This window comes from Triticum aestivum, chromosome 4B (assembly GCF_018294505.1).
Source record: "Triticum aestivum cultivar Chinese Spring chromosome 4B, IWGSC CS RefSeq v2.1, whole genome shotgun sequence".
Classification (NCBI taxonomy): Eukaryota; Viridiplantae; Streptophyta; class Magnoliopsida; order Poales; family Poaceae; genus Triticum; species Triticum aestivum.
This window is the reverse complement of record NC_057804.1, coordinates 84,007,870-84,018,724: the sequence shown is the minus strand read 5'-3', so window position 1 is coordinate 84,018,724 and position 10,855 is coordinate 84,007,870. Positions and strand designations below refer to the sequence as shown.

General features: G+C 40.9%; 1 protein-coding gene across 1 annotated transcript; it reads right to left on the bottom strand.

Annotated features, from left to right (window-relative positions):
* Window positions 1–2,135: 2,135 nt before the first annotated feature.
* LOC123091154 (ATP-dependent (S)-NAD(P)H-hydrate dehydratase) lies at window positions 2,136–7,878 on the bottom strand. The gene is made up of 11 exons (XM_044512564.1): window positions 7,568–7,878; window positions 5,453–5,529; window positions 5,276–5,385; window positions 5,085–5,199; window positions 4,368–4,430; window positions 4,125–4,288; window positions 3,999–4,060; window positions 3,767–3,833; window positions 2,667–2,732; window positions 2,460–2,585; window positions 2,136–2,384 (listed from the first exon to the last, which is right to left on the bottom strand). Exons 1-11 carry the CDS (start codon window positions 7,869–7,871, stop codon window positions 2,354–2,356), a joined length of 1,185 nt encoding a protein of 394 aa, XP_044368499.1. The 5' UTR covers window positions 7,872–7,878; the 3' UTR covers window positions 2,136–2,353.
* Window positions 7,879–10,855: the final 2,977 nt, after the last annotated feature.

Sequence of the window (10,855 nt, the reverse complement as noted above, 5' to 3'; positions counted from 1 at the left end):
CAATGAGATCTTGTTGTGGGTCCTCTTCTAATAGGCAATTTCTGCATAGGTGCTGGTTAACAAAGCCCTCTTCTTCCTCATCAGGTCTGAACTACAAAATTAATCTTCTGGCTCAGAATCACCTTCAAAAACCCTCTTCCTCTTCAGGTCTTTTATTTTCACATGTAGGTTTGCATCCTCATCCTCTTGCTCATCTTCAGAGCTATCAGAATCCATCAGATCTTCCTCCTCCATGTTTTCTTCATCCTCCATGCTATCTTCTTCCATGTTATGTTCTTGCACTTCTGGCATGTCAGTAAACTAATTAAGGAAATCATCAAGCTCTGCAATAGTTGTCCCCTTCCTCACATTTCAACTCTCCTGAGTGATAAGATATTCTCCAAATGAGTCCTCTATGTGTACACTGACAATTGGAGCAGAACATGCTGCTTGTTCTGCTTTTTCACTTGACTGCATTGCATATAGCACACCTTCTTCATCTACAATGTATATTTTCGGTGAACCTATCTGTGAAATAGGAATTTGCTGCTCATCTCCGATGTTAACCTGCAATTCTGGCCTCTCACACTCTCTACCTTTCATAACAGTGATAGTAACACACATCTTGTCCTCATATAACTGCAGCATCTCTTCAACATCTTCATCACTCCTGATTAGTTGCATTCCTAACATTCCTACACTATCTTCATTCACATAATACATGAAATCGTTCTGATGATAGCCCTGAATCCCAATGATAGCTAACATATTCAGATATGTTATATCAGCCTCCTTTCCAGATTATCACAACCTTGGAAATGGAACCTCACTTCCCATGGTTTATCATCATCCAAACTACAATTTATGAACAGTTCACTTAATAGTACATTCAGTTAAAAAATACAATTTCACTTAAACTACATTCAGTTAAACTATAATTCATGTCAAAACAAATTCAGTTAACACTACATTCAGTTAAACTATAATTTATGTCAAAACAAATTTAGTTAACACTACATTCAGTTACACTATAGTTCAGTTCCAATGTCAGTTAACACTACTTTCAGTTAAACTAGTTGCAAATATTTTCAGTTAACACTACTTTCAGTTAAACTATAATTCAATTCCAAATAATTTCATATAACACTACAATGTATATTGAGTACACCTCAAGATAGCTAAGACATACAAGAACAAATAAACATGAACAATTCAGTTAACCCTAATTCCTAAATTTAGTTGGTTAAGAGCAAAGTATAGACTACATGAAAAATTATACAGATCTAAGCATTCCTAGCCAATTCAGAAAGTTAAGAGGAAAAAGAAGACTCACTCCACGCCGCCTAGGCCAGAGGTGAAGTGGTGACTTTGCGCGGGATTTGCCTTCCAGACCTGGGCCAATGATGATGCCGCCCGCGAAAAAATGTCATCGGAGGTGGGCTTGAACTTGCTGCCGCCTTGCTCGTCGAGCTCCTCTCCGCCGCCGGTGAAAGGCCCACTGTTGCCAGCAACCCTAGCAGGGGGCGGTGGGAGAGTGAGGAGGGGCCGTGGGAGAGCGATGAAGGGCGGAGCGGGCACCAGATTCAACAAAACTGAGGTCACTGCCGGCACATCCGCCGCCGCCGCCGGCGGCCATGGGGGAGATGTGAGCACGAGCGGGTAGCCAAGGGGGAGTTGAGACACAATTTGAGGGAAAATGGTGGTAGGGTTCGAGCTCGTTAAGTTTAGACCGACGCCATCTAACGGCACGTCACGGCCGCCGTCTCGCCCTGGCTGACAAAGGGACCCACTGGTCAGAAATCCACTCAACGCATTTTTCGAAAACTATCACCCCAATGTTGGTGGTTCTTTGAAGAAAAAACCCTGAAAATTAGGGTGTCCAATTGTGATGGTTTTTTACAATTTACTCAATTATGGCGTTCGCTTGGATGACCTCCGTAGGGAGTTCAAGTGACCTCTCTGAGCTGCCATAAGGCCATTATTAGCCCTAATATATTTTAGGTGCGTTTTTATTAGTAGTTTACTTTCTCAGCGTCTCCTGTCGTCATCATAACGCTGTCATTGCAAGATTGTTCTCCAACCGTGTGTTCCTGTGTCGTGTCTGTTCCTATGTCGGTTCATGCACAAAGCCAAAGAAGAAAAAAATCGAACAAAGAGAACCAAAAAGCAGCACGCCTGCCGCGACCGCTTCTACTAAACTTCAATTCACTGGGGATTTCTGGACAACGGTTGTACACAACAGATCATAGCATCCTCTTGTTACTAGAGATATATGTACATAAACACGGTGACGATACATCCTGATAACAGGATTGCTATTATTGTAGAATGCCGAGGCGCAGTTCCAGTATTATGGTAAGAAACCCACAAGAAACTACCGCCCAGCAGGGCAGATATCTTCCAAGCTGCAACAAGGGAAAGACATTTTCAAATGAAAGAACCGTCATACAAGATTAAAATCTAGTGCTGACACAACAGACCTTTGGCCCAAGAACTCAATGATGTCAGTAGTGACAGTTGATCTCTTGTTCTTTTCAAATGCAAGCGCCGCAGCTTTTCTGAGCAATAGAGAGCCAGCTATGCACCCAAGAACCATAGGATTCACACTGCATTGCGCGAAAGCAAAAATCAGATCTTATTAAAATGAGAGAGTTAGATTATTAGTGATGAACAGGAATGAGCATTACCTAGTCTCTTTAGGTTGCTCATTTGACAAGAGAAAGTGCCGTGCCCATGATGAAAATACTGCCACGCTGTCATCAGTTAACAAGATTAGACAACAAATCCACCAACCTTGGTTTCAAATGGAGTGTGTTTGAGATACAGGAAACATAAAATTTCATGGTTGCTTGTATTATTATTTTTCGTTGATTGAACGCCCAAAAAAACCATACATAAGACGTCGAAAAAGACCATTCAGTGATGCCCGAAACTTAATGTTGACCTATCATTATCATTATCATTATTATTTTTAGATAATACTTCCTCCGTTCCTAAATATTTGTCTTTCTAGAGATTTCAACAAGTGACTACATATGGAGCAAAATGAGTGAATCTACACTCTAAAATATGTCTATATACATCCGTATGTGGTAGTCCATTTGAAATCTCTAAAAAGACAAATATTTAGGAACGGAGGGAGTACTAACCATCCACCTTACAAGTGTACAGCTAAGGTTGGGAATTATCGGAAGTTGTCCAATTAATTATGGTAAAAATGTATCTATTAGAAAAAAATTTGAAGTGTAAGCAACACACAAAAGTGAATCTCAAGTAATTTAACTACAACAGTATAATCCTGCGAAGCAATTATGGATCCAATACATATGTTCCAAGCATTAGATGCAGATGTGCTGTGCAAACCTAAACACATATCACGTGAGCTCAATAGAAGTATGCTTGTGTGGAATGAGTTTCATTAATTTGCTGTGGAAAATATAGCCTAGGTACACATCATTTGAAGTTTAGAAGCGTCAAGCCTCAAGCGTGTTTGTGATTCGAATCAACTACCGTTACAATCATAAAGCCTCTAAAGTTTAGAGAGAGCAGGCAGGTTAGAGTACAAATAACCACTCTATGTTCATTCATTTGGTTACCCAAAAACAGATGTTAAAAAATGCATCCTTACCATTAGAACACTAATATTGGTGAAAGAGGAGACAAACATTAGCATAAAAGTGTATTAATGGTGTGTACAAATGTAAAACTGTACATATTACAATGAGATAAACAGTCAGCATGACACAAAGTACAGCGAGGAATACTCAGCACCGAGAAGCCAACAGACCTTCCAGAGAGAATGTCGCCTTGACCACCACATCGCCTCGGAGAACCAAAGGTACTCACTTGTGTGACTTCAGATAAAGAAATATCCAGTAGTTCAAACAAAATGTAGTTAGTACTAGTAGTAGTCACAGAGAATTGCAGCATTTTACACAAAAAGATGAGGCCATGAAGAGTAAGCACATGTATTTCAAGCATGAGCTTAACAGTTGTAACCAAGCAGCTTTGCAGTATACCTTTTTTACCATCACTAATTACATCTGCTTTTCCTTTCTTCATGATGGTTACACCACCAATTCTGAAAGAAAACAAGGTTACAGATGAACATTAAAAGAAAAATGTAGTAAATATTGTGCTCATACTTTTGGCAAAGTGCAGTCAGTTGCTCAGAAGCATTTTCCTCATTTACTTCACAGTTAAGAATCTTCTGGACAAGACGCTTGTACTCGTATACATTTGGCGTTAAGATGGCAAGAGAGTTGTCTTCAACAAGACCAATGTTATTGGTTATAAGGAAAAGGCCATCCTGCAGACCATACAAAACAAATTCAAGTTTCACCCCTAATTTGGAGTACAAAAGGTAATTAAATAAGTTCGAGTCATACCCCATCAACGACAATTGGGATATTAGCCTGTCGTGCATGCCTCATTATATTACTGACACAATCCTACAAATAGGCAAAGTGAAGTAAAGGTAAGACAGAAGATAACCTAAATACTATCTTATTCTTACTGTACTTAAACCTAGATGACAGAATCTCAACAAAAAACCATTGATGTGATTGTGAGACGGTGATACAAAATAGAAACTTTCATAATATCGAAACATTATTGAATTGTTATATTTCTTCTACTCTCCAGATTTCTATCTAACAGTTTAACCTCCATGCCTAACGATTCTAAGTTTGTGTGCATATTAACTCCACCCTACAAAGAATATATCCCTGAACTTCCATGCCTAATGATTCATGACCGAATACATGTGTATATAAACTCCACCCTACAAATCTGGCAACTTAATGACTGCATACATCTTTCATATTGGAAAGATCGTCAAATTAGATTCGATAAAACGTTTTGACTTAACTAGCACAAATACACATATAAATACCACCTGATTAAAGGTTCAAGCTGGCCTCAAAACAATAAATGCAGAAGGAACAGAAAATTTTAAATACGAAGATGTTTAAGGGGTCAAATAAGGGCAATGCAGCAACAGTCACAACTAGCAAGTAGCAACCAATGAAAGCAAGAATAAAGAACTAAACAGGACAGAAATATTAATTATATTTTCAGAAGATGTTAAAAGTATGCAAGCAAACCATAAGAAATGAGTCCCTTCCAAGGCCGGGGCCAACAACAATGCAATCAAAGCGCTCCACCCACTTTATAACTTCAGTGAGAATGCTAGAAGAAACAGATTCTCTTTCATCATCCCTACAAAAATAGACTTGAGGTTATCGGAAACATCATATTGATATTACACTGTGCTACAAAATTCATCTAAAATTACCTTACGCTGTAGGACTCCTCTAATATTGGATGCACAATCAACTCAGGGCTATAGCTCTTGATTACTGTTGCAGCATCTTTTGTGCAGAAAACATGTGAGAGATCTGCACCCTAAACAACATGTGAAACATCAGCATCGACGTGCAATTCATGTGGGTAAATTTTAGAAGATACTGACAACTTTCAATGCAGAGATAGCGGCAAAGTAAGGAGCACCAGTGTACTCGCGACATCCACCAATTATTGCTATCTTCCCTGGAAAGCAACAATGACATGTCACCGATAAGTTTGAAGAATTTTTTTGTTGCAATTTGAGAACATCCAAAAACAAAATGGAATGCACAAGCCACAACTTTAAATAAGATTTAACACCCATTAGAAAGGTCCCACCCCAGAAATTACAACTGTTACACTTTTCTTAGAGCTGAGACGCTGAAAATATATAAGATAAGGTCAATTGCGTGCACAGGATCTCTTCAAAAGGTTGCATATGTATAATTCAATGCCGAAATTTGCTGTCATAATCTAAGCCTGGCCACCAGAGATGCTCACAAGAGTTGCATGTCTTCCAATGAAAAACATAAAAACATAAGAATTTAACATCCACAAAAAGTTACTTTTTTGGTATCCCTGAACATAGGATTGAAGAAAAGTACACACATCTGTCGATAGTTGGTCCCGTGTATTTAGCATTGTCCATTGTATTACAAAATATAATTAGTTGGATTCATATTTTTCACCTTTAAAAAAATGTGTTTTAAAGAACACATGGTATTCTCTAATCTTCTGCTTTGTACATGCATTGATATCAAAATCCTTCCTGTCATGTAGGCTCTTATATGATGGTGCTTGTCAGCTGTCAGCCATGGGTCATAGTCAGGCATGCAGCTCGCCTAGTCTCTACAAGCCCCACAGCTCCAGCACCTGCAACTCCCAACAACAACGCAGAGCACAGATCCCAAAATAGGCTTCCAAACTGGAGGCGGGCCCCAACTCAACATACCCGAAACACCAATTCTCTCCCATGCTGCATGATGTTTCTTCGGGATGATGCCGCATGATCTTCCCAGTTCCAACAAAGCCAAAAGTTAATGCTCAAATTTGTATTAATTTCATGACATTTAACATCTGAACCACAATCTACAGTCATGATGGACATTTAACCCATGGGATCGGGTACCATGGGTACCCAACCCGACAGGTAGGGCATGGGTTTCTTGTTTCACAAATAGGCAAAACCATGGGGCCTCCTATTATGTCGTGGGTCGGGTATAGGCTCGGCTTTCCGCCCATGGGCAACCCAATGGGTGCCTGAGTGAACACTAAATATTTAAAATTTCTTGTTAGGCATCAATGAGCAATAAGTCTTTGGTGAAGATACATACAAGAGTTTGAAAGCCATAAATCCCTATTTCACCATACTCCACCCCGCAAGGCCGCCTCTATCATGGCCACTCCACTTGTATGTCTCATGATCTCTCCAGGCACAACATCTTGCTCCGGTGGCCAGCGTCTCATCTTCAAGCCAGCGAGCACTGTGTATGTCCAGCCGAGCAACCACCACATGGTATGCATTCGTGGATCCTCCCCATCTTGACGACCATGGCTATTGTTGTGGGCAGGCGGTGGGCACACTGTTTTTTTTTCTTTAAATACTCAGCTCATCGGTTGCTAATTAAGCCCAACAACCAACATACCAGTTGCATCTCAAGCTCAGTATAAATCTTCTATCTCAAGAAAAACATGCTTGGTATAAATGCTAGATAAATCCATTTATCTATTGCTCCACATAGCTTCTTTTGTGGTGAGGTACTTAGTGCTCTAGGCTTAAAAGGAAAATTCCACATTGTAAAAACATTTGAAAGAAAGAATCTGACGGCTAGAGGTTGAAGACGGAGGGGAACCCTGGGACGGGAATCCAATGCTGGCTGAAAATCGACTGTGATTTCACAAATTCTCATGTTAAGGAAACAAGCCTAGGTGGTGAACACTGCCCTACAGGCGCCCACGATATTTTCTCCAATAGCTTGCCTGGCCTAGGTGGTAAACTTTCCCTATACCTAAATGCCCTCTCGGCCCCTGTTGACACTGCTCACAGGTAAGGAAACAATCTGCTTCAACCCCAAGACTCTCGCTACTTCTGCGATCTACAACCCAAGATCACTCCGCGCTGAGGCATTCCAACGAACACAGAGTGCGCAAGTGTGAGCATCGTCGGCCCAATCCATTACCTAACACGCACGCAAGCACATAGCGCGGGCCAGCAAGGAGCTAAGACGGGCGGCTTACTGACCTGCCTGACCCTTGTGCCTTGCGCGGTCGAGCGGCGGCGTGATTCGCCGGACCACCGCCTCCGCGTCCGCCTCGTACACCGGCCCGGCCGCCGCAGACATCGCGTGGGGACGAAGAGAGCTCGAGGAGGCACGGCCGCCGTCTGCGCAGGTGGGCGCGAGAGAGCGGAGCAGGAAGAGCTGCCTGCGGAAGGCCGGGGAGGCGGCCCACATGCGGCCGCGGTGCTGTAGCTGGTGCTGCCACGCGTGGGGGCACGCGCCCATTGACAGGCTCATCGTCGCCTCACCCTGTTCGGCATTATACATACGTTTGATGAGTCATGGTTTCGCTTTTTTTTTTTGCCAAACCATGCTCTTTGGAATTGGAAAGTCCTAGAAGAATGTTGTGGCTTGTGGGCTGCGGCTCAATCAGTCGATAATGTGCTTCGTTGTCTATATCTTTTTGTCAATTATTATTTGAAAAAATATACGACGAAAAAGGATTTCCCGGCTTTATATATAAAGCAACCATCACCGAACAAGCCGAAAAACATACCCCCTCTGTAAACTAATAGAGAGAGTATATATTTATATTGTATTACTTACAGAGGGACTATATATTCATGAAATGCTCACCATAAGTTTTTAAAATCGAGCATTGTTGAGCAGACAAAAACGTAATATTTGTAGAGATAGAAAAGCCATATTCTTTGTGTAGAAATCATATAGACCTAAATAGGTCATCCTGCAAACTATTTCTTTTAATATGCAAACATCTCATCTCAAACTACTTATATTTATTAATATTTTATACCTATACAATAATTAACTATAAGGAATCCATTCACAAAATAAATAAATATAAGAAGTCCTCTTTATTTCCAGTTTAGTTCTCATATTATAAATTAAAATATTCATGTTCCAATCTCATTCATTTATATTGTAACACATTTCCGCCGTCGAGTGGTCGAGCGGCAGGCGCGATTCGCCGGACCATCGCCTTCGCGTTCGCCTCGTACACCGGTCTGGCCGCCGCCGATTCCGCATACACTACTAGGAAAAACCCTAGTAGTTACGCTTGTTTTGTAGCTAGCAGTAGCGCTTGTACAAGCGCTATCACTAAGGCGCTACAGCTAACTGTTAGCAGTAGCGCTGGAATACCAGCGCTACTGCTATATCTAGTTAGCCGTAGCGCTTTCTCTAGGAAAGCGCTACAAATAATAGGAAGTAGCAGTAGCGTTTCTTTAGAAAAGTGTTGCTGCTAACTTTTCCTGTATTTTTGAAAATACAGCTTATTTCCGTTGTGGTCTTATTTTCGTTGGGGTCTTATATACAGTACTTTCATCATATGATTTTATTATCATGATTAGTTATTATATATAACAGTGGGTGAAATGAACGTGGAGTAGATTCAAGTGGAGACAACATGGGGTGCATGTCGAAAGTACTACTAATCCAAACTTGATCTAGTTTGGATTAGTAGTACTTTCGATGTGCACCACATGCTGCCTCCACTTGAATCTATTCCATATTCATTTCACCTACTGATATATATAATAACTCATCACTCATCATGCTCATATAACAACTTAGCATCATGCATCATCGATCATAATAATAAATAACTCATCATTGATATCATAATAACAAGTCCTACTCATCATCATCGATCATACAACTTCTACTCGATACCACATCATCATCATAGTCATCTAACCAATCCTATTTAGTTGTTCTTAGCACATGATCATGAGTATCAACACGGGTTGACTATCGGTCCGTCGAGTCTTTTTTTATAAAACTCTCAGCTCACGTGGTGTATATATTCGATCGTTGGTGATGATCGCTCCTCCCTTCGTCCCCGAGTGCATTAAACCAAAATGTCTAGCACACGAGAACGAAGGAGAAGCGACCCCCACGACAACAGTTGGCATTCTTCTTCTCTCATATATGATGGACACACTCCCTCACTGATTGTTCGACCGTCGGTGATGGTCGTTACTCCTCCTTCCCCTAGTGCCTAACAAAGGTCTAGCACACGGAGAAGAAGGAGAAACGACCCCCACGACAACAGTCGGGTTTCTTCCTCTCTCATATATGGTGCAGACTTTCTCCCTCACTCATTTTTTGATTTTCATGTATGGAGCTCGATAGACTTAAAGTCAACCCGAAATGTCGTTTAATTATCTTTCTAGAAAATCCAGGTCACTCGATATTTCCTGCATATTCTAGCACAAGTCATGCCAAAATTTATGGAAAAATCCGGCATGATCTTTGCTAAAAAAAGACATATTGAGCGCCTGAATTTGCCGGAACGGAAATTAATCAACACTCCGGCAAACACATAGGCCACTCGGAGGTGTTACCTGTAAACATGGCCACTTGGACAAGCACATATCCTATTTGCATTCAAACTTGATGATCATTGCATTCAAACTTGATGATCATTGCATTTCAATGGTTGAAAATATGAACAAAAACATTTCAAAATATCTTATAGGATTCATATTGACATGGAGATTTGGCTAGTCTCACCTTGAGGTTGGAGGGGGCCTGTGACGGGGATGACGACGGGGACGACATGGAGATTTGGCTGCAAAAACAAAATAGTATTCAAAATAGTGCTCTCCAATTTGAGCATTCAAAATATGAGTAATTCTCCAATTTGCTACTGTTTTTTTAAACTTTGATACTGTTTTTTAAATTTTTTTGCTACTATTTTTTATGCCTAATTTTTTGCTAACTTGCTATTTTTTTTTGCTAACTTGCTAAAAAAACAAAAAATAAAAATTTGCTAATCAGCTACTGCCCTAATTTGCTAAGAAATGTTGATAACTTTGCTAAATTTGCTAACTTTGCTATTTTTTTGCTAAATTTGCTAACTTGCCCTAAAATTTTATACCTAATTTGCTAACTTGCTAACTTGCCCTAAAGTTGGTAACTTTGCTAACTTGCTAACTTTGCTAATTTTATACCTAATTTTTTTGCTAACTTGCTACAAAAATTTGCTAACTTGCTAAAAAACAAAAAATAAAAATTTGCTAATCAGCTACTGCCCTAATTTGCTAAGAAAAGTTGATAACTTTGCTAACTTGCTACTGCCCTAAATTTTTTTTGGTAAATTTGCTACTACCCTAATTTTTTTACAGAGAGAGAGGAGGGCAGGGGAGAGGAGAGGGAGAGGAGGCTGGGGAGAGCAGAGGCTCACGGCGAGGGAGCTCGGGCTCGGGCGGTGGCGGTCGAGGGCGGTGGACGGCGGCGGCGGCGAGGTCGAGGGCGCGCGGGCAGGGGAGAGGCGGGGGCGGCGTGCG

Coding starts and splice junctions, on each gene's coding strand:
- LOC123091154 (XM_044512564.1), bottom strand. CDS start 7,871: ATGTATAATGCCGAACAGGGTGAGGCGACGATGAGCCTGTCAATGGGC. Junction 5,530..7,567: donor AAGGCACAAGGGTCAGGCAG/GTCAGTAAGCCG, acceptor GTTGCTTTCCAG/GGAAGATAGCAATAATTGGT. Junction 4,061..4,124: donor CTGACTGCACTTTGCCAAAA/GTATGAGCACAA, acceptor GTTTTCTTTCAG/AATTGGTGGTGTAACCATCA.